Raw genomic sequence first — 24,860 nt, forward strand, 5'->3', positions numbered from 1 at the left:
AATTAGAGTTTTTATTTGAAAATAAATTTTAAGTTGATAATTAAATAGTATTTTTATACATATTATTATTATTGGATTAAATTTTGTTTTAAATTAATACTCTACCCAAACCCTAATTCCCAAATCAAAACTTTAATTTTAAACCTAAATCCCCAAATTGGAACCTACTAACCCTAACCTAACCTAGCCACCGCCTCACCGCCATCCCCTTCCCATACACACACACACACAGAACCCAAAACACAACACACAACACACCCACGCCCTCCTATATTTCCATTAGTAGCCGCCACCCTTTTTTCCCTTTCTCCTTCTTCACCGAGCGCACATACATCATCATCATCGAGAGAGAGAGAGAGAGAGATTTGAAAGAAGGGAAGGAAGAAGACACGCTGCAGTTACGCCACACCCAACCACGTTCAGCTCACCGTCGTGTCGCCACTGCATATCATCACTGCCACGCCGCATCTAGTCTACCTCGCCACAGCTGTCGTTTTTGCACCGTCGCCATTGTGGGAGGAAGCCGTTTGTGCATATCATAGTCTTGTTGAGTCTGTGCCGCCATCGCGAGTGAGAGAGGGAGGCGTTACTGCCACTGAAGCTTCGTTGCTGCCATCATTGGTTCATCGTGGAAGAAAGTGAAGCACTCACTGTCGTTGGAGGGAGGGAGAGCCAGAGGACAAAGAGAGCAAGCATGATTCTGAGGAGAGAGAGAGCTCGAGAAAGAGAAGAACGCAAAGAGGAGGAACTGGGATCGCCGCTATTGTCACTGCTGTTGAGAGCCAGCAATCGCGTCGAGCTTCAGCCGCCATCAGGTCTATCGTCTGGTCACCAGATATTGTGCAGGTGTAGTTGGAATCACTGCTGGAGCTGCCGTAACTTCGTTCTTAGCTTCACTACAAGAAAAAGGGCCTATGGCCATATTTTTTTCTTGCCACGCTTTAAAGCATGGCCAAAAGTGGTCAATGGCCACACTTTTATGAGGGTGGCGATAGATTAGAGATTTGGCCACTTTTTTCTTGCTACGCTTAAAAAGCGTGGCGAAAATGGTCTACAGCCACACGTTTATGAGAGTAGCAATTGATTTGAGATTTGGCCACGTTTTTTTTTTCACGCTTAAAAAGGGTAGCCATAGAGGAAAACAGGCACGCTTTTAAAGCGTGGCAATAAAGTTTTGTTGTGGTGACGTTTTAAAAGCGTGGCCGTTTCTTGTAACTTTTTTGGCACGCTTCAAAAGCGTGGCCAAAAGGTTCCAAAAAAATTTTAATTTCTTCTTCTTATTTTTTGGCACGCTTCAAAGGCACCCTTATTCCCCATTCGACCACCCCCTAACCCTAATTCACGCGCAGCAACAACGCCTCCCTCTCTCCCTCATTTTCTCCATTCGAGTCTCCTTCTCCATCCTTCTCATGCAAACATGCAGGATGGCAGCAGTGGTGGTGGACTCATCGTCGCTCTCACGGCATCTTCGCGTGTCCCAGGTACAGCGCTCTTCTCCTCCTCCATCCTTCTCACGCATGACCAGTAGTCGTTCTTCGATGGTGCTGTCACTCTCGCTCCCAATAACCCTGCATCGGCACCCCTTCCGTGTCCCTCCATGGCTCAACACCTATCGCGTTGTGTCTCCCTCTCTGAAGTCGTCATGCTGCCATCTCTCTCTCCTTCACTCGTCACACCTCCGTTTCCATTTCTTAACCCTCCTCCTCACCACCCGTTAGTGCCGACTGTCAGCCACGTTCAGCATTTGTAGCGCCGTGATATTGATGGTTAGGGTTTCGATACTTTAAGCATTCACGGTTAGGGTTTTGATTTTGTTTAATTCTTGTTTATTGGTATTGATGGTTTGATTTAATTATTCAAAGTTTCCAGTTTTTGGGTTTTATTTGGTTTAATGTTTCATTCTTATCCAAATATGAAAAGGGAGATGTTCTATTTTGTTAGTTCTTTCTTATTCTAGTGATGTGTTTACTCTGCAATTTTTGGGTTTTATTTAGGTGAACTGAAATAAAATAATAAGGACCAGGTGAACTCAGGAAACTAAAGATGGTAAGTTTCTCTAACTATGTTCTTATGTTGTATATGAAACATATGATAGATGCAAAATAAAACTTGTAGTGAACAACAGAAAGGAATATCAAATCCCTATGGGCATTATCTGAATGTCAAGCATTATTTCTTTGCTCCCTGATCTTTTAGTTCCTCTTATTGGTGGTTTTTTGAATAGCTAAAAATGAAATAGTTAAGCTTCTTATCTTTTTTCCCCTACTCTAAGTTGACATATCTTTTGATTTGCATGATTAGGTTGCAAGAAAAACTGGTGCACTTTAAGAAGCAAAGGACAAACTTTAAGAAACGGTGGAGGAACTCACCTGGCATCTCCAACTAGAAAAAAGTTTGCAGGTCAGAGTGTTGTTTGTTTTGCAGTTAGATATAAGTTGGTGGACTTTATTATTTTGATATCTTTACATAATCATGCATATTGTAACTCTGGAAGAAAACTATGTTGAATTCTGCAGACCAACCTCGTCGAGTCCAAAGCACAAGAGATATCGAAACTGCAGAATTCATTACAGGAGATGCATGGTATAATTGATGAAACCACTGCTCTGCTTGTCAAGGAGCGAGAGAATGTAAAGAAGGTTACCGTCGAAGCAACTCCGGTTATCCAAGAAAAGGAGGTTATTATTGAAGACACTGCAAAGATTGATGAACTAACAGTGGAAGTTGAGAGGCTAAAGGTAACCATGTTCAACATTTCAAATCTTTTACTACTCTTATAGAATAATTTGATATCATCTTATGCTCATAGTGATATACTTAAGTTCATGTACATAGGTTCCAAATGATTATCACAACTAAGTTGTGTTGCCTGTGCCTTTATCTTTGAACGGACTTGCTTGTGCCTAATCTGATAATAAGATATTAATTTTAGCTAAATAATAAATACCTTAAAATTGCTTCTTCAAAATTTAACTTCTTTAATTTTCTAATATAAATTACTCATATGAATGATTTTAACGAAGGGTCTACAAGAAAAACACTTTATTTAATTTATTTATTAAATTATTTTAGTACATTGTGCCACCTATTTAAGCACCAAAGAGTAAGTGCTTTTCTCTATGTACCATTATACCAATATCTCTGCTTATTAGTGCTCTTTTTTGTCATCCAATTTATTAGTGTTAGTGTGTGTGTGGCTTTTCAATCCTATCATCATTCAATTATTCAAGATGATGCACAAAAATTCTCAAAGGCTCTTATTGCTACTTCTCTTTTCTGGGTTTCTCTTCTTATCTTCTTTTTGCTTCTGCTGTCCCTGCAACCAGTAAGACAGGCCTTCAAAGTTGTTAATGAATATTATTATATCTATTCTATTTTATTATCAGTTATTATAGCAATTGGATATATCACGGAATTAATATATTTAGACTGACAGAAAATTAAAAGAGAATGGAAAAAGTAATTAATATATAGTTATTACTTGTTTTAATTTGTGTGGAGTTTAATATGATGAATAATTAGGGATTAATTTGATTTAATTTGTGTGATTTAAGGGACCCATAATTTGGATGGTGAAGAATCTGAAGATGCATCACTTTTACTTTCTTTAGCTAAGGCATCACTTTTTGATATTGATGGTTATCTCTAGTTTATTAACTTACTGTTTTATTGTCAAACTTTTTTTTTTAGACTAAATTGTGAATGTGTTGAGATGCTAATTGTCCTTGCTATTTGATTTACGTTTTGCATTAACGATCTTTGATTCTGGGGGATGGGGGTTCTTAATCCTTTTTCATTTATATCAGTTTCATTTTGTGGAAAACTAAAGTAGACAACTAATTGAGACTTGGGCTAGATGCTTTATTGTGAATTCTTATCCAGATATGTATTACAGGTTTACACACAATAGACAATACTAGTAATAGTTGAGCAAGGATTCTCCATGTTCGTTTCTTTGATTCGATTCAATTTTATTCCTTTCACCTTGGTTCGTTATGGAAATGTAAATGTTCTGAACAAGGCATACTTCTAGTTCCTCTGTTTGGAGCAGATGAATTCTTTCAGTTTGGCTTTAGAGTGCTATTCAAAAATTTATCATTTGGTCTTCGCTAATCATGGTACTTTGGCAGTCAAAATTATACCATGTTAAAGAACTCCAATGAAACATAAAAGATTTTCAACTCGCTAGCATTAATTATGTGGGGAAGTATTTTCACGTGGATGTTGTTTTTCCATTTATTATTCGTTTAAATTTTTGTTCTCTTGTATATAAAATATATATAATAATAAAAAAAAGAAATGTTCATCAGTTATTCTATATATCTATAAACACATCATTGTTTGTGCATCATTATCGGAATTTAATATAGATGGTCTTTCAATGTAGTTGCTGTATTATCATTAGTTATCTTGGAGAGTTAGAGAATAGGGTTGTCATAAATATTTTTTATTTCTAACAGAAAAAGGAATCCTAAAGTTTATATGTAAATAATTTTAGAGTAATACCCCAAATTAGTCCCTAAGGAATTTTAGACCGGACACTTTAGTCCCCAAGGAATTAAAATACCAGATCGATCCCCAACGTTAAACGCCGTTAGTCGTTGCAGTCCTCGTCCGTTAAAAATACCCAGACGTTACCTTTTAACGGATGAGGACTGCAATGACTAACGGCATTTAACATTGGGGATCGATCTGGGTATTTTTATTCCTTGGGGACTAAAGTGTCCGGTCTAAAATTCCTTAGGGACTGATTTGGGGTATTACTCATAATTTTAAAGAGAAATGGAGAAATCCTTAATGTACTAATACAACTATTCAGAGATACATGAATGCTTTTTAATTCCCGATTGGATAATTGGTGCAAATATTCTGATATGTTGGTTGGAATAAGAAAATAATGAGTTATTCACAGATACATGAATGTTTTTTCTTGCTTTACGTTCATATGAGGAGGATTTCTACTATGATAATCAAAGACATGCTATGTAATTCTAGTTGAGAGAGTGAATTTTATTGCCAGTTAAAGAAATTTCTAAACATGTTTTGTGTTCCCTTGTTGATTTTGCTATTTCTGAATTGCATATTTTGATTGTTGTATGAGCTTATTGTTCTTTTTTATTTTCTGCATTAGATGCTTTGTACTGTTTATGCAAAGGGGAAAGGCCTTCTATGACTTCCAGTTCAACAACACAAGGCTTGTAAAATCCCCAAGCCTTATGTATGATCCAAGGGAAGGAAGTTTGACACGGCTAGAGAAAGGAGGAACAACAAAGGACTTAGGGTTTAAGTGGTATTGTTTTTGTATTTTTCTTCAATTTTTAGTTTTGGAATTTGAACTCAAGATTTATTTTGTATTTGAGTATTAGTTTTTTAATGTAAAAAATAATTATAGCAAAAGTTATATATGTCACTAATTACTGTTTGATTTTTCTTGTAATAAAAATTGCATACTATATTTATAGGTTTGGTAATAAAAAAGGACTAAAAATTTATAGTGCAGCAATGAAGGTAAAGTCAAAATAATGATTTTTTTTAATTTAATTAGGCTATCACCACGCTTTAAAAGCGTGGCCGTATCTTGCTATGGCCACGCTTTAAAAGCGTGGCCGTATCTCGCTATTGCCACATTTTAAAAGCGTGGCCTTATCTCGCTATTGCCACGCTTTAAAAGCGTGGCCATATCTCTCTCTATTGGCACACTTCAAAAGCATGGCTGTATCTCACATATGACCACGCTTTATCTCCCACAAACGGCCACGCTTTTAAACGTGGCAATCTATAAAAAGCGTGGCGAAAAAAGCGTGGCAATAGTTCACCAAAAGCGTGGCGATAGAGCAACTGCCACGCTTACATAGGCTACCCTTTCAAAAGCGTGGCGAAAAACTATCGCCACGCTTTTTTCAGCTTTTTCAAAAGCGTTGCAATAGAGCTGTTTTCTTGTAGTGTTTCTTTCTTTGTGCGAATTGTTGTGGTTGCTGCAGAAGTGGTTTGGAGTTGAGGTTGTGGCTGCCGAGGTTACAGGCCGAGAAGAAGGGGTTTTGACACGCTATATACTTTTTGAGTTTCGACAATCGAGGTAAGGACGTTTTCTTAAATTCATTTTACTTTCAAAAGTTGTTATAAGTTGATAATAGTATGAAAAATATATTTTTATAATTATGTTAGTCATATGAATTGAATTGAACTATTTGGATGGGTGTGATTATTTATCTGATTGATTTATTTAATTATTGAGGAAGCTGGTAATTCTGAGTTGTTGTTTTAGTTTGTTGAGTTGGTCGTTGTTGGATTGGTTTCTTGAATTTTGTTTTTGGATTATGATAGGATGATTTGAGAATATCGAAAATAATTCTGAGAATTGAATATGATTTAAGATATGAAAATGGTTTGATTTTGTAAGTGATTTGATTTTATAGATGTTGTGATATTATAAATGGTTTTGAGTAATGGTTTAGATGGGACCCAAGAAACGTGGCGAAGTCCGAGTTTTAGGGAAGGTACTACCAAAATTTTTAGAAGAATTTTGAGAAATTTTATTTTGGTTGATTTGGATTGAAGAATTTTTTTTATTTGATTTTGATTTATTTAAAAGAATAATGAATTATGTTTGAGTTTAAATGATTTAGTTTTGAAATAAGATCGTTTGTTACTCCCCTAAAGTTCATGCACTTTGTCGTGGAATTTAATTTAATAAATCTTGATTTAAGATAATTTGATCTAATTTAACAACTTAGTTTGTCTTGAGTATATTTAGGAAAAGAATTATGATTTTTAAGCATGATTAATTGTGAATATTATTGAAATGTGGTTGGCAAGGAGGTGGTCTTATCTCGCTTGTATGTTTGAGATTAATATGTAAGTATGATTGATGTTGTGAAGACGGTGGTTTTGTCCCGCTCACGGATTTGGCAGGTTGAGGGTGAAGGATTTCTCCTCTTATCGTGATATGAATGTGGGAAAGGTGGAAAGGCACTCTCCTTCGTATTATTTTTTCCCACATCTTTCTCTGGTTGTAAGGTAGAAAGGCACACTCCTTCGATATGGAAAGGCAATCTCCTTCGTGATTCCTCTAAGAGAAGGTGGAAAGGCACTATCCTTTGTTTGTGTTCCTCCTGGAGATATGCAACCTAGAGACAATGTCTGGTTTAGCTACCAGATGTGTCGGGTTCTAGTAGTTTGACTGACACGTGAGCTCACGGCCAGTAGGACAGACATGCATCATGTTGCATTTGTTTACTTTGTTTGGGTGTGCTTAAGTGTTTTGGTTTGAATATCTGATGAATTCTATTTAACTGGTAACTGTGATACTTGCTATAACTGTTCTTTAAATGTGTTTGCCTTGTATTTTGTTTGTGCTTGTGATTGAATCCTATTTTGAGTTTTGATGATGATTGATTTAATTTGGGCCGGAGGCCGTGACTTCATAAGTTTTATTAAGTTATCCCTGGATATGCTTTGAAATGATATAGTAAAGTAATTTATTTGGAATTCTTATAAGTATTATGTAAATGTTATTTGAACTATATTCTTTTCTTTATACATATCCTCTTATAATAATTCTGGAAATCCGTGGTGAGACCATGTGGTTAGATTCTCACCCCTTACAGCTTTACCTTTTCAAGAATCAGATAAAGGAGCTTATGGAGAGTTTTATTGCGTTTTGTTTATACGATGTTGTTGTTTTAGTTAGATAATTTTTCTTCCCTCACCTTTGTTATCATAATATTGTAATATGGATAGGAGTTGTATGTTTTGTATGTATATTATATTTATAAGCTACTTATGTAATAAATTTTGTAACACCCTACCACACAGAGCTTTACACCTAGGATGTAAAACAGAGGTGGCAAGGCGCTACGACCTCTAAAATAAAATACATACGTATAGTAGTAGAAATAATATAATAAACTAGGAGCCTTGAAAAACGGGTAAACAAATTTCACAAAATAAAAAGCGCATCGCTCGAGGAAAAGAATTACTTGCGTGCTAAGAAACCTAAAGGTTCAGGATAAGAATAGACAAAAGAGTAACAAGAGTGCCAAGAATATAGTGAAACTAGCTTCTGGTCTTAGTACTATACCTTAAGAGGGGTAGGTAGTCTAATCAGTCCTAAACTTACTCACTTCAAACCTAGTCATAAACACCAACCATTTCACCTTTCCCCTATTCCTCCGTAATCCATAAATCATGCAGAGACCAGCAACCAAACAAGTTCCCTCACAAGTAAGAAGCAGATAGTGCAAATAGCAAGAATAGTAGGTAGCAGGATATATATTCAATTAGGCAATCTCAAATAATGCCTAGCAATCAAAACAAATAAATGCACATGATGCATGCCTTAGAAAATAATGGAATTAATGTCTAAAAATCCCTTAGAAACTTCTTGCTTAGGGCGTCTATTACGATCTCACGCGGTCGCTTCCGCATGTATCTTAAGTCCTCCAATGATGCATCGTAGTGATTCCCTAAATGGTTCATTAGGTTCAAGTGATACTTGTATTGGCATAAAGATCAATCTTCTTTTTATGGCTCGAAGGCTTTCATCGTATCTTGGTATTTCATTCACACGGTGCACCTCATTGCATCTATTTAGTCATGAGCGATACGATCGGCGAGGATTAAGGCTCTAGATTTCCTAGGAATGTCACTGATTCATTTTCATGTTCAAAAGTCTTGATTTAAAGGATTGACACTCTAATAGTTGCATATAAGAGTCATGCGCATCGCAAGATTCAATACGAGTTGATTTTTCGAAGAGATGTTATGTTCAAGAGAAAAACGAGTAACATGAACGGTGTTCAGGAGAATTCAAAAGAAAGTCTTGCATACAGTTAACCGGATTTGTACAGAACTAATGGAATACACAAGAAGAGAAACCTAGTTGTATCTCAAGGGAGGAGTTCGAATCAAAGCTTAAATAGCATGAATAAGGCATGTCGAATTAAATAGGTTCTAGTTGGCTTTAAAGGAATGCGAGTTTCCACAAGAGGCAACTCCATGCACTGCAGGTTTCCAGGATTCAAGGATTATGTGATTATATTAGGATGAGTTCAGGCTTTTATAGGAGAAGATTCAAGGTAGAGCTTTCAATGTAAGCTATAAGAGAAATGTTAGATTAAGTGGTGAAGATTAGTTGGCACGCTCTCGCAAAGAAACACTTAGTTGGACGATCCTCTCTTCCAGTACTCCCTCCAACTCGGTCCTGAGTTTTACTAATTATAATAATATCTTCACTTGTGGTGCAATCAACACTTATCTGGCTTTCGGCATTGCGCCTATCGTAAACCCACGTTCTCTCTAAGGTGGGAATTCTGGTACATCTTCAAGAATGGTCTCGAAAACTCTCTCGTATAGAAATTTGGTCTTACCTTGACTCATCTCTTAATTAATTAGCAACTAAAGGTTGAATCCTCTCTATTCCTCTTCCTCGAAGCCTTAACGTCACTAGTTTTCAAACGGTAACCGCGCATAGCTCTTGATAATTCCAATTCCTTAGTTATAATCCACCCTACTTCCACTGTGTCGTTCTGATTCTTATCCTTCAAGAACCTAGCCTCTCCTCTAAGTTAGTTAAGTATCGCTTCATCTTGACAACTAATAGTCTTCGACTAACCATTAACTTGGACTCCACGATCATCAAACTTGTCATGCTTCACAAATGGATAATACATATTAATGATATGCAAGGTAGCTAAAAATTCAACTGCTATTTCATGGTTACCTCGGGTCTAAGAATCGGATTCGGCTGTATCCCGGCATTTCTTTTCTGGAGCTGTCTCTCCCTAGCCTTCCTGTAGCATTGCCCACTTCATAGAGTAATCTTCTGCGAACTGGCTTTTCTTGACCAATTCAGTAAAATTCGTTAACCTTTGCGGATACACGTAGTTGAAGATGTCTCTCCTAAGTCCTTTCTCATACTGAGCACACTTCCATGCCTCATAGTCGGCTGGATTTCCTTGACAAACTTTTGAGAGACGACACAGGTTGTCGAATTCATGATTATAGTTCACAACAGACATATTCTCTTGCTTCAGCTGCATTAACTCCAACTCCTTTGCAATGCGAAGTGCATGTAAGAAATATTTTCCGTAAAATTCCGTCTTGAATCTATTCCAAGGGATATCCGTTAACTCCATCTGCAAGGTATGATATAACTCCTGCCACCATTTCTGAGCATCTCCCTCTAACATGTAAGTCACTATTTCTACCGACTGTACTTCTGGTATGTGCTGATGTACAAAAACCTCTCCACGTCTCGAAACCACCGATCAGCCTCCAACGCATTGGCATTTCCATTAAACTGAGGTAGACCACTCTTGAGGAAATCAATAAGGGTCATAGATCTATAGTATTGTCCCATGTTGTTTGTACCAGCACCCGAGCTTCCATCTCAGGGTCCTTGCATTGGTTCGGTCCTAAGATTTTCCCTCCGGATACCTCGCTCGGATCCGCGAGACGATATTTGGTTCCTGTTCACACCAAACAATTGATATTAAGGTGATCAGTCTCAATATCTCAAGTTTAGTGCTTAAGAGTCCCAAATGCATGCTCATGAACATGTATGCTACTTATATCAGTTAGATATCCTAATAGCACATAGCCACATACACAGAGAATACACAGAAGCATAATCAGTCCGTCCTCAGGCTCTATAGGAACGAGCTGCTCTGATACCATAATGTGACACCCTATCACACAGAGCTTTACACCTAGGATGTAAAACAGATGCGGCAAGGCACTACGACCTCTAAAATAAAATACATACGTATAGTAGCAGAAGAATATAATAAACTAGGAGCCTTAAAAAATGGGTAAACAAATTTCGCAAAATAAAAAGCGCATCGCTCGAGGAAAAGAATTACTTGTGTGCTAAGAAACCTAAAGGTTTAGGATAAGAATAGACGAAAGAGTAAGAAGAGTGCCAAGAATACAGTGAAACTAGCTCCTGACTCAGCTTGCAAAGCCAAGGCTGACCGGAGAATATTTACATATATATACATAAGTATCCCGAATATCCAAAATACAGAAACAAATCCCTAACTCTCCTGCAACCTCTAGGAGGAACAAAATAAACCAGTTTTTTGGAGAGCAAGCTAAGTACATAAGTATATATTTATACAAACAGTAAAATCAAAATAACTCAGGACTACTCCGCTACAAGATTCCAGACACCTAGCGAGGAGCCTCTCGACCTGTGGTGCACGAAATTGTGATCATCAACAATGGCACCAAAGACTTGGAGCTCTCAAACGTGAATCACACTTCGTCACAATTCTGCACAACTAACCATCAAGTGCACTGGGTCGTCCAAGTAATACCTTACGTGAGTAAGGGTCAATCCCACAGAGACTGTCGGCTTGAAGCAAGCTATGGTCATCTTGTAAATCTCAGTCAGGCAGATTTAAATGGTTATGGAGGATTGATAATTAAAGATAAATAAAACATAAAATAAAGATAGAGATAGAGATACTTATGTAATTCATTGGTAGGAATTTCAGATAAGCGTATGAAGATGCTTTGTTCCTCCTGAACCTCTGCTTTCCTATTGCCTTCTTCCAATCATTCATACTCCTTTCCATGGCAAGCTTTATGTTGGGCATCACCGTTGTCAATGGCTACTTTCCGTCCTCTCAGTGAAAATGTTCTACGCACGTTGTCACCGCACGGCTAATCATCTGTCGGTTCTCGATCATGTTGGAATAGGATCCATTGATCCTTTTGCGTCTGTCACATGCCCAACACTCGCAAGTTTGAAGCTCGTCACAGTCATCCCTTCCCAGATCCTACTCAGAATACCACAGACAAGGTTTAGACGTTCCGGATCTCAGGAATGGCCGCCAATAATTCTAGCCTATACCACGAAGGTTCTAATCTTAGATTAGAAACCCAAGAGATACACATTCAAGCTTGTTTGCATGTAGAACGGAAGTGGTTGTCAGGCACGCGTTCATAGGTGAGAATGGTGATGAGTGTCACATAATCATCACATTCATCATGTTCTTGGGTGCGAATGAATATCTTGGAGAAGAAATAGACTTGAGTTGAATAGAAAAATAACAGTACTTTGCATTAATTCATGAAGAACAGCAGAGCTCCACACCTTAATCTATGGTGTGTAGAAACTCCACCGTTGAAAATACATAAGAACAAGGTCTAGGCATGGCCGTGAGGCCAGCCTCCAAAAGCGTCTAAGATAGCATAAGACTTATCAAAGATAGATGAAAATACAATAGTAAAAGTTCCTATTTATAGAGAACTAGTAGCCTAGGGTTTACAGAAATAAGTAATTAATGCAGAAATCTTCTTCCGGGTCCACTTGGTGTGTGCTTGGGCTGAGCATTAAAGCTTCCATGTGTAAAGACTTTTCTTGGAGTTAAACGCCAGCTTTTGTGCCAGTTTGGGCGTTTAACTCCAGCTTTTGTGCTAGTTCTGGCGTTTTGACGCCAGAATTCTTAAGCTGACTTGGAACGCCGGTTTGGGCCATCAAATCTTGGGCAAAGTATAGACTATTATATATTGTTGGAAAGCTTAGGATGTCTACTTTCCAACGAAATTGAGAGCGTACCAATTGGGCTTCTGTAGCTCCAAAAAATACACTTCGAGTGCAGGAAGGTCAGAATCCAACAACATCTGCAGTCCTTTTTCAGCCTCTGAATCAGATTTTGCTCAAGTCCCTCAATTTCAGCCAGAAAATACCTGAAATCACAGAAAAACACACAAACTCATAGTAAAGTCCAGAAATGTAAATTTTATTTAAAAACTAATAAAAATTAATAAAAATTAACTAAAATATACTAAAAACATACTAAAAACAATGCCAAAAAGCGTATAAATTATCCGCTCATCACAACACCAAACTTAAATTGTTGCTTGTCCCCAAGCAACTGAAAATCAAATAGGATAAAAAAGAAGAGAATATATAATGAATTCCAAAAATATCTATGAAGATCAGTATTAATTAGATGAGCGGGGCTTTTAGCTTTTTGCTTCTGAACAGTTTTGGCATCTCACTTTATCCTTGACACCTTCACGCCACAAGCACATGGTTAGGGACAGCTTGGTTTAGCCGCTTAGGCCAGGAATTTATTCCTGTGGGCCCTCCTATCCACTGATGCTCAAAGCCTTGGATCCTTTTTATTTTACCCTTGCCTTTTGGTTTAAAGGGCTATTGGCTTTTTCTTCTTGCTTTTCTTTCTTTTCTTTCTTTTCTTTTTTTTCGCATTTTTTTCGCATATATATTTTTTTTTCTGCAAGCTTTTCACTGCTTTTTCTTGCTTCAAGAATCAATTTTATGATTTTTCAGATTATCAAATAACATTTCTCCTTTTCCATCATTCTTTCAAGAGCCAATAATTTTAACATTCATGAACAACAAATTCAAAAATATGCACTGTTCAAGCATTCATTCAGAAAAACAATAGTATTACCACCACATCAAAATAACTAAACTATTTTAAAATTTGAAATTCATGCACTTCTTTTCTTTTTCAATTAAAAACATTTTTCATTTAAGAAAGGTGATGGATTCATTTTCATTGCTTTAAGGCATAGACACTAAGACACTAATGATCATGTAATAAAGACACAAACATAGATAAACATAAAGCATAAAAATTCGAAAAACAGAAAATAAAGAACAAGGAATTTAAAGAACGGGTCCACCTTAGTGATGGCGGCTTGTTCTTCCTCTTGAAGATCTAATGGAGTGCTTGAGCTCCTCAATGTCTCTTCCTTGCCTTTGTTGCTCCTCTCTCATGACTTTTTGGTCTTCTCTAATTTCATGGAGGAGGATGGAATGCTCTTGGTGCTCCACCCTTAGTTGTCCCATGTTGGAACTTAATTCTCCTAGGGAGGTGTTTATTTGCTCCCAATAGTTTTGTGGAGGAAAATGTATCCCTTGAGGCATCTCAGGGATTTCATGGTGAGGAATTTCCTCATGTCCATGAATGGGATCTCTTGTTTGCTCCATCCTTTTCTTAGTGATGGGCTTATCCTCATCAATAAGGATGTCTTCCTCTATGTCAATTCCAGCTGAATTGCAGAGGTGACAAATGAGATGAGGGAAGGCTAACCTTGCCAAAGTAGAGGACTTGTCTTCCACCTTGTAGAGTTCTTGGAATATAACTTCATGAACTTCTACTTCCTCCCTAATCATGATGCTATGGATCATGATAGCCCGGTCTATAGTAACTTCAGACCGGTTACTAGTGGGAATGATTGAGCGTTGGATGAACTCCAACCATCCTCTAGCCACGGGCTTGAGGTCATGCCTTCTTAGTTGAACCGGCTTCCCTCTTGAATCTCTCTTCCATTGAGCGCCCTCTTCACAGATGTCTATGAGGACTTGGTCCAACCTTTGATCAAAGTTGACCCTTCTAGTGTAGGGGTGTGCATATCCTTGCATCATGGGCAAGTTGAATGCCAACCTTACATTCTCCGGACTAAAATCTAAGCATTTCCCCCGAACCATTGTAAGCCAATTCTTTGGGTCCGGGTTCACACTTTGATCATGGTTCTTGGTTATCCATGCATTGGCATAGAACTCTTGAACCATTAAGATTCCGACTTGTTGAATAGGGTTGGTGAGAACTTCCCATCCACTTCTTCGAATCTCATGTCGGATCTCCGGATATTCACCCTTTTTGAGTTTGAAAGGGACCTCGGGGATCACCTTCTTCTTGGCCACAACTTCATAGAAGTGGTCTTGGTGCACCCTTGAGATGAATCTCTCCATCTCCCATGACTCAGAGGTGGAAGCTTTTGCCTTCCCTTTTCTCTTTCTAGAGGTTTTTTCAGCCTTAGGTGCCATAAATGGTTATGGAAAAATAAAAAGCAACGCTTTTACCACACCAAACTTAGAAGGTTTGCTCGTCCTCAAGCAAAAGAAGAAAGAAGAGAGTAGAAAAAGAAGAAATATAGGAGATGGAGGGGGCTTAGTGTTTCGGCCAAGGGGGAGAAGTAGTGTGTATGTTGTGTGAAAATGAAGGAGTGAAGATGGATTTATATAGGAGTGGAGAGGGGGGTATGGTTCGGCCATTATGGGTGGGTTTGGGTGGGAAAGTGGTTTGAAATTGAATGGTGAGATAGGTGGGGTTTTATGAAGGATGGATGTGAGTGGTGAAGAGAATGGTGGGATTTGATAGGTGAGGGGTTTTTGGGGAAGAGGTATTGAGGTGATTGGTGAATGGGTGAAGAAGAGAGAGAGGGGTAGGATAGGTGGGGATCCTATGGGGTTCACAGATCCTGAGGTGTCAAGGATATCTCATCCCTGCACCAAGTGGCGTGCAAAAATGCCCCTTTCTGCCAATCCTGGCGTTAAACGCCAGGCTGCTGCCCATTTCTGGCGTTTAACGCCAGCTTCTTGCCCATTCCTGGTGTTAAACGCCAGTCTGGTGCCTATTTCTGGCGTTAAACGCCCAGAATGGTGCCAGACTGGGCGTTTAACGCCCATTCTGCTATGCAAAAGTGGAAGGAATGCAAGAAGTTGGAGAAATTGCTAAGCTGTCCAGCCTGACCTCTCTGCACTCAAACGGCTATAACTTTAGCTACAAAGGTCCAAATGATGCGGTTCAAGTTGCATTGAAAAGCTAACGTCCGGGGCTTCGATTTGATATATAATATACTATAGTTCCCCTAACGCTAGGCGACACGACCGCGTGATCAATGCGGCCGCGTCGCAGTGACAAAAAATCAGCGTGGCAAAATTCGAAACCAGCGAATTCTGGACTGTTTTTGACCCAGTTTGCTGCCCAGAAAACACAGATTAGAGGCTATAAAGTAGAGAAATACATCCATTCAGGAGGAGGCTTTCAGATTCACAATTTTAGGAGTAGATGTAGTTTTTAGAGAGAGAGGTTCTCTCCTCTCTCTTAGGATTAGGATTTAGGATTTCTCTTAGTTTTAGGAGTGACTCTCAATCCCAGGTTCTTTATTTTTATTTATTTTTCCATCATTGGAGACACTTGAGTTATCAAACTCATTGTTGATTGAGAATTAGAATTCTTCAAGAATTAATTCATCCACTTAACTTACCTTCATAGTTAGAGGTTAATAAAGTGGGAGAAAAATCCAATTCTCATTACAATTGATAAGGATAACTAGGATAGGACCTCCAGTCTTCATACCTTGCCAAGAGTTTATTTTACAGTTATTTATTAATTTTTATTGCTTGAAAATATACCTGTGCACATTGCCCAAACTCCAAATTTCTCAAAACCCCAAATTTACAATCTTCATAACCAATAATAAGAACATACTTCCCTGCAATTCCTTGAGAAGACGACCCGAGGTTTGAATACTCGGTTATCAATTTCAAAGGGGTTTTTACTTGTGACAACAAAAACGTTTGCAAGAAAGGTTGATTGCTTGGTTTAGTAACTATACTCACAACGAGAGTTTATTATAACCTCTAAACCATCAATCTTCAGTTCTTCAAAATGGCGCCGTTACCGGGGAATTGCAAACGTGTGCCTTATTATTGGTTATTGTAAATATTTTCTTTTTAATTTGTTTTTATTTTTTTGTTTTTAATTTTTGCTTTTCTTCGTAAATTAAGAGGTTATTGGTTTTTATTTTGTTATTAAAAATTTTTTTTTCAAAAATTTATTCTTAGTGTTCATCTTGATCTTCAAGTTGTTCTTCGTGTTCATCTTGACCTTCAAGTTATTCTTAGTTGTTTTCTTCATTTTGATCTAAAAATTTTTAAATTTGGTATCATTTTGTTATTTTTCTCTTTCCTCATTTAATTCAAAAAAATATATTTTCTCTATTTTTCATTGAATTTTCGAAATTTGCCTAAAAAAAAATTTCAGATTTTGATTTTAAAATGTTTATCTTATCTTATCTTATTTCAAAAATCAATTTTCAAAATTCAAATTTAAAAATTTTTTAAATTTCAAATTTCAAATTCAAAATTTAAATAACCTTTTAATTTAAATTTATTTTTATTTTCATTTTTAATTTTTATTTACTACTATGAACTCTCACCCCTTTGGCTATAAGTCTGGTTACAATTATGTTGCAGGAAGAAGAAATTACAATGAGAACAGGCATCAAGGTTAGAACAATCAAAGATGGGAGGAGCCACAAGGATTTCATCAACCCTCATGGCAACAACCACCTCCAGTGGACTATCAACAACCACCATCATATGCCTATGAACCCTTTCCTCAACATGACTTTGGACCACCATACTCACAAGCCCCTTTCCACCATTCACCTCCATATGACCCTAACCCACATCCACCATACCAACCACCTTATGAACCAAATGAACCATACATAGATCCACCCCAAACCTCCATGGAGAGAGCACTTACCGATCTAAACTCTACTATACGAGCTCTCGCCGCCCAAATCAGACCACCAAATACGTTTAACAATCAACCCTCAAGCTCTAGCGCACTTCCTTTTCAATCACAGAATGATCTCCCCATCCCACCACCACCTCAATATCTGCCATCTCCATATCCATCAATCCAAGAGCACTATGATCCTACCTATGATAACCGAGTGCATCAAGAGACAAAAGATCGTTTCAAGGAAACAGTGGATCGATTTCAGGCAACCACTCAACAACTGAAGCAAGCATTAATTCAATGGGCTTCTAGGTGCTCAAATATACAAGGATTAGCCACAGCTCCATGTGGACAGTCTAGTGAAGAGCGTAGCATGAAGGAGATACCAGAAACCTCAGTGGACAAGACAGAGAATGAATTCGTACTAGAACAAGTAGAAGAAGCTGTCATTGTTCAAGAAGAAGAAGAAGTGGTTGAAGACTTAGGAGATGCAGAACCTCCGTGGGAAAGTCAAGACATAGAGCCTCCTTCCAAGACGGTTGAAATTGATGCTGAGGAGGGTGTACAACCTCCAAAGCATATCATAGTTGAAGACTTGGAAGAGGTTGTTCAAGAGATGGAGATTCAAGAAGAAGAAGCACAACCTCCCATGCCCTTGGAAAGCAATGAAGAGGAGATTGAATTGAAAGAGAGCTGCCAAGAGGAAGAGGTTGAAATTGAAGAAGCTTGCAAAGAAGTGGTAATTATCATAGAAGAGCACAAGGGAGTGGAGATTGCAATTTCATTAAGAACACCTCCCCCTAAGTTGCCATCATCCTTCACAGCATTCAAGTGGGTAAAATTCATATCCCATAGCTTTCTAATCCCACTTGAATATGGGCTACTGGAGACGGATGGTCAACTTAGAGCTCTTTGTGGCATTAAGAGTAAGAGGAAGATGGTCAGTCGTAAGAATTGTCCTGCAAGGTTCATTATGGTTGGAAGCTTTAAGTTTAAACGCAAAGGTTGGTATAAAGCTCAACTGAATAGGTCTAGGAAACTGTCTGGTCGCTGCAGTGAGAATTCAGATCACCTTTCACCCGGCTGGAAAAATGCAGATCGAGACAAAGACGGGTGTAAAAGTAAAGTTTGGGATCCTGGAATCTGTTCTGACATCCAACACCCCGGGAGCCTAAGAATCTTTTTGAAGCTGCTCAAGGGTTTTACATGCCTAGTTTGGAACCCCGGAGGTTACTGGAATCACAAACACTGGTGGAGATTCCTGGATGAGTTCAAGCATAAGCCACCATTACAGGAAGCTCATCAAATGTCCAACTTAAGGACTTTAACTAAAAGTGCTAGGTGGGAGACAACCCACCATGGTATGATCGTTCCTTTTTCATTTTTATTTAGTTTTATTTGTTTTCAAATTTTATTTTATTTTATTATATTGAACCTGGAGTTTTGCATCACATTCATATTAACACTGCATTCTGCATATTTTTTTTAGATTATCAAAAAAAAAAAAAGCGAGCACGCGACGCGACCGCAACAGCGACGCGTCCGCGTCGCAAGGAGAGGGGAGAAAAATAAAAACGAACAGAGAGTTACGCAGGAGCAGCGCTGGAGGCGTGCCAATGGCACAAATCACCCCACGCGGCCGCGTGACCTAAAATCGGCGTAAAAAGGGTGCATGGCCGAAAGTTGTGCTGGAGTTGGGCTGGAATCGTGCTGGAAGCCCAAGCCTCACCACACGAACGCGTGCCCCACGCGTTCGCGTCATATCCCATGATGGCCACTCACGCGATCGCGTCAACCACGCGACCGCGTCACCCAGGATTTTGGCAATACTAAGTTTTGAACAGAGTGTTGTGCGACCACAAGGCTGCACTCGCGCTACTAGCACAAATCAAGTCACGCGATCGCGTGTCCCGCGCGTCCGCGTCACCTAACCTTTTTGCGCACCACACGACCGCGTCACCCGGCGACCGCGTCGCCAGCGTCGCACAACCTATCCAGATTAGTGCCAATTTTCTTATCTTTTCTTCTCCGAATCCTTATTCTTCTTATCTTTTCTTACTTCTTTTTTCTTCCCTTCTTATTTTCTCTCACTTCTATTTTATTTTATTTAATTCATTTGCATACTTTCATTCATTGCATATTTTTATTTTTCTAAAATTATTATTGGTGTTCAAATATTTTTATTCAACTGTTACATCTTTTCTGGTATTTTCTTGGTGCTTCATGACTTGTTTTATTCTGATTGGGTAATATTATTTAAATCAATGCTAATTTTTATATTACTGATATTCCTTTTGCATTGACATGAATTTACATTGTCTTTCATTACCCACCTTTTTCCCCATGGTTGCAAATTTTGCACCACTGGTATGCCATGGCTTCTATTGTTTTCTCACTTGCATGTTGTAGCTACCATGTAATTGAGACCCTTATTATTTGGCATTAACCCACCCATACTGTATTCATTTTCCTATCTTTATTTCTGGGTTACTCTTCTTCCCTTTTTCTTTCAAGATGGCCACCCGGAAGGGAACCGGAAGACGTTTACATGGGGAGACAAACAAGTCCATCTGCACAATCTTTGAAGAAAAGCATCAGTTGGAACAACCCGTCCACCTGCACATCTTAGCATGCACCGAGGACGGTGCAATCTTTAAGTGTGGGGAGGTCGATACCGATCTCCATGGGTTAGTACCTTTCTGTGTCAACACCAATGTTTAAATTTTCTTTATTAAATTAGTTGTTGCATTTTCATGTTTAATTGCATGTTTATTTGATTTTTGCATTTAGTTACTGCTTGGTTAAAATAATAAGTTTCTTCTTAAGATCCTATTTTTGAAATATTTCACTAATTTAAATAAATAAAAAAGATATTAAAATTTTTATGTGTAAATTTGTTTGAAGTTGTATTTGGAACATGGTTTTTTGAGCCAAAAAACACACAACCTGTGAGACTTTGAGCTTATTTACATGGTTACATTATTTAACCATAAATATTTTATTCCTGTGTGTTCCCTTCTCTATGATTGTAATCTATATTTTGTTCCAACCTATATGTCCATTATTTAGTGTATTTAAATATTTGCATATGATTGAGGTCATTATTTGATTTTAGCTCACTTATCCCAAATAAGTCTACCCTTTAAATCACCCTTGTCAGCCACTTTGAGCCTTTTAACCCCATCTTGTTCTATATTTTACCACATCACTAGCCTTAAAGTAGAAAAACAATTAAATATCCCAATTGAATCTTTGGTTAGCTTAAGATAGTGTGTTAATTAAGTATGGGGAAACTGTGGGAACATGAGTTAATAAAGGAAAAGTATAATGTTTCTAATTTATTTGAATATCAGTAATTTGGGAACCTACTCATGAAAAACCAAAATAGAAAAATAATAGAAAATCCATGTGCATTGATAAGTTATGTTTGCTTTTATGATTCAAAAAAAAAAGAAAAAAAAAAGAGAAAGAAAGAAAAGAAAAAGAAAAAGAAAAAGAAAAAAATATTCAATAAATAAGCAAATAAATAAGGGGACAAAATTACCCCAATGTTAAGTTAATGAAAAATCAATGCACATGTGATAAAAATTAAAGAGAATTTGGTACATGAGTATGGGAATTATACAAAAGTGAGAATTATGGGTAGCTAGGTATGATTTTAAAGTTATATAGAGTATATGTATATTAGGTGAGAGCTTAGGTTAATTAAAGATTTATATTATAGCTCACTTGGCCATACATATATCCTCACCTTTACCTCAGCCCCATTACAACCTTGAAAAGACCTCATGATGTTTGCATTAGTACATTAAATATTTGTTGATTGGTTAGATGAAGAACAAGGTTTAGAAAGCATGACTAGAGAAGAGTAGAGTGAAAAAAAACCCTATACACTTGAGAGATTAGAGTGATATACACTACCAGTGAGGGTTCAGTGCTTAATTCTATGTTCCCTGCTTTCATAAGCTATCTTCTTACAAGTTTACTTGTCTTTTACTGTATAATTTGAATTAGTGAAATCTGATTTATGTTTGTCTTGAAGAGCTTATTTACTTTTAACCAAGTAGGTAGAATCATTTCACATTTAGTTGCATTCATATAGATAGGATTGCATTTCATACATTCTATCATTCCTCTTCACCTTTATAGCTTCTCTTGAGCTTAGCATGAGGACATGCTAGTGTTTAAGTGTGGGGAGGTTGATAAACCACTATTTCATGGTTTATCTTGTGCTCAATTGAGTGGATTTTATCAACTCTTTACCCACTTATTCATACTATTTGCATGGTTTTGCATTTGCCTTTCTAATTATGTGCTATGATTGAAAACATGCTTCTTTGGACTTATAATTGTTAATATTAATCCCCTCTTATTACCATTAGATGACTTGATATGTGTGTTAAGTGTTTTCAGATATTATAAGGCAGGAATGGCTTGGAGAATGGGAAGAAAGCATGCAAAAGTGGAAGGAATGCAAGAAGTTGGAGAAATTGCTAAGCTGTCCAGCCTGACCTCTATGCACTCAAACGGCTATAACTTTAGCTACAGAGGTCCAAATGACGCGGTTCCAGTTGTGTTGGAAAGCTAACGTCCGGGGCTTCAATTTGATATATAATATGCTATAGTTCTCATGACGCTAGACGACGCGACCGCGTGATCAATGTGGCCACGTCGCAGTAACGAAAAACCAGCGTGGCAAAATTTGAAACCAGCGAATTCTGGACTGTTTTTGACCCAGTTTGCGGCCCAGAAAACACAGATTAGAGGCTATAAAGTAGGGAAATACATCCATTCAGGAGGAGGCTTTTACATTCACAATTTTAGGAGTAGATGTAGTTTTTAGAGAGAGAGGTTCTCTCCTCTCTCTTAGGATTAGGATTTAGGATTTCTCTTAGTTTTAGGAGTGACTCTCAATCCCAGGTTCTTTATTTTTATTTATTTTTCCAATTTAATTTATGAATTCCCATGTTATGATTTGAACATTTTATTTAATATAATTCGAAGTATTTCAGACTTATGATTGCTCTCTTTAATTTATTAATGCTCTGTGTTTATCCAAATTATTTTCATTCAAGTAGAATTTCTCCTCTTTTGGCTTTGGTTAAATAATTGGTGACTCTTGAGTTATCAAACTCATTGTTGATTGAGAATTGGAATTCTTCAAGAATTAATTCATCCACTTAACTTACCTTCATAGTTAGAGGTTAATAAAGTGGGAGAAAAATCCAATTCTTGTTACAATTGATAAGGATAACTGGGATAGGACCTCCAGTCTTCATACCTTGCCAAGAGTTTATTTTACAGTTATTTATTAATTTTTATTGCTTGAAAATATACCTGTGCATATTACCCAAACTCCAAATTTCTCAAAACCCCAAATTTACAATCTCCATAACCAATAATAAGAACATACTTCCCTGCAATTCCTTGAGAAGATGACCCGAGGTTTGAATACTCGGTTATCAATTTCAAAGGGGTTTGTTACTTGTGACAACCAAAACGTTTGCAAGAAAGGTTGATTGCTTGGTTTAGTAACTATACTCACAACGAGAGTTTATTATAACCTCTAAACCATCAATCTTCAGTTCTTCAATATCCTTGAGCTTTAAACACAAGGGAGTCTTCATTCACTTGAATGATCAATTCTCCTCTGTCAACATCAATTACAGCTTTTGTTGTGGCTAGGAAGGGTCTTCCAAGGATGATGGATTCATCCACACACTTCCCAGTCTCGAGGATTATGAAATCAGCAGGGATGTAGTGGTCTTCAACCATTACCAAGACATCCTCTACAAGTCCATAAGCCTGTTTCCTTGAATTGTCTGCCATCTCTAGTGAGATTCTTGCAGCTTGTACCTCAATGATCCCTAGCTTCTCCATTATAGAGAGAGGCATGAGGTTTATACTTGACCCTAGGCCACACGGAGCCTTCTCAAATGTCATGGTGCCTATGGTACAAGGTATTGAGAACTTCCTAGGATCTTGTCTCTTTTGAGGTAATCTCTGCCTAGTCAAGTCATTCAGTTCTTTGGTGAGCAAGGGGGGTTCATCCTCCCAAGTCTCATTACCAAATAACTTGGCATTTAGCTTCATGATTGCTCCAAGGTACTTAGCAACTTTTTCTTCAGTAACATCTTCATCCTCTTCAGAGGAAGAATACTCATCAGAGCTCATGAATGGCAGAAGTAAATTCAATGGAATCTCTATGGTCTCAGTGTGAGCCTTAGATTCCCATGGTTCCTCATGAGGGAACTCCTTGGAGGCCAGTGGACGTCCAGTGAGGTCTTTCTCAGTGGAGATTACTGTCTCTTTCTCCTCTCCAAGTTCGGCCGTGTGGGTCATGTTGATGGCCTTGCACTCTCCTTTTGGATTCTCTTTTGTATTGCTTGGAAGAGTACTAAGAGGGAGTTCAGTAACTTTCTTACTCAGCTGACCCACTTGTGCCTCCAAATTTCTAATAGAGGACCTTGTTTTAGTCATGAAACTTTGAGTGGTTTTAATTAGATCAGAGACTATGGTTGCTAAGTCAGAGTGACTCTGCTTAGAATTCTCTGTCTGTTGCTGAGAAGATGATGGAAAAGGCTTGCTATTGCTAAACCTGTTTCTTCCACCATTATTGTTATTGAAGCCTGATGAGCGGATATTTTATACGCTTTTTGGGGATAATTTCATATAGTTTTGAGTATGTTTTAGTTAGTTTTTAGTCTATTTCTATTAGTTTTTAGGAAAAATTCATATTTCTGGACTTTACTATGAGTTGTGTGTTTTTCTGTAATTTCAGGTATTTTTCTGGCTGAAATTGAAGGAGCTGAGCAAAAATCTGATTCAGGCTGAAAAAGGACTGCTGATGCTGTTGGATTCTGACCTCCCTGCACTCAAAGTGGATTTTCTGGAGCTACAGAACTCGAAATGGCGTGCTTCCAATTGCGTGGGAAAGTAGACATCCAGAGCTTTCCAGAAATATATAATAGTCCATACTTTGCACAAGAATAGACGACGTAAACTGGCGTTCAACGCCAGTCCTCTGCCCAATTCTGGCGTCCAGCGCCAGAAAATGATCAAAAGCTGGAGTTGAACGCCCAAACTGGCATATAAACTGGCGTTCAACTCCACAAATGGCCTCTTCACGTGAATTGCTTAAGTCTCAGCCCCAGCACACACCAAGTGGGCCCCAGAAGTGGATCTCTGCATCATCCATCATAGTTTATCCAATTTTTGTAAACCTAGGCTACTAGTTTAGTATTTAAACAACTTTTAGAGACTTATTTTGTATCTCATGACATTTCAGATCTAAACTTTGTATTCTCTGACGGCATGAGTCTCTAAACTCCATCATTGGGGGTGAGGAGCTCTGCTGTGTCTCGATGAATTAATGCAAGTATTTCTGTTTTCCATTCAAACACGCTTGTTCCTATCTAAGATGTTCATTCGCGCTTAACTGTGATGAAGGTGATGATCCGTGACATTCATCACCTTCCTCAAATCCTGAACGTGTGCCTGACAACCACCTCCGTTCTATATACGATTGAATGAGTATCTCTTAGATTCCTTAATCAGAATCTC

General features: G+C 37.9%; 1 protein-coding gene and 1 long non-coding RNA gene across 3 annotated transcripts in view; one reads left to right on the forward strand and one right to left on the reverse strand.

Moving 5' to 3' along the window:
• Positions 1,318 to 5,443, forward strand: LOC110268871. Of its 2 annotated transcripts, none has more exons than XR_002357550.1 (5): positions 1,318 to 1,796; positions 1,995 to 2,046; positions 2,302 to 2,400; positions 2,517 to 2,738; positions 5,132 to 5,443. It is a non-coding gene; the product is annotated as an uncharacterized LOC110268871 (long non-coding RNA). The 2 variants fall into 2 exon arrangements; XR_002357549.1 differs by having other exon boundaries at positions 1,318 to 1,766.
• LOC110269236 overlaps positions 10,416 to 24,860 on the reverse strand; it is a 39,291-nt gene continuing 24,846 nt past the window's right edge. Inside the window, exon 5 of the mRNA XM_021116934.1 lies at positions 10,416 to 10,469. Within this exon, the coding sequence (XP_020972593.1) occupies positions 10,416 to 10,469 (54 nt within the window). The remainder of the gene's footprint in view (positions 10,470 to 24,860) is intronic.

This window comes from Arachis ipaensis, chromosome B02 (assembly GCF_000816755.2).
Source record: "Arachis ipaensis cultivar K30076 chromosome B02, Araip1.1, whole genome shotgun sequence".
NCBI classification, from domain to species: domain Eukaryota; kingdom Viridiplantae; phylum Streptophyta; class Magnoliopsida; order Fabales; family Fabaceae; genus Arachis; species Arachis ipaensis.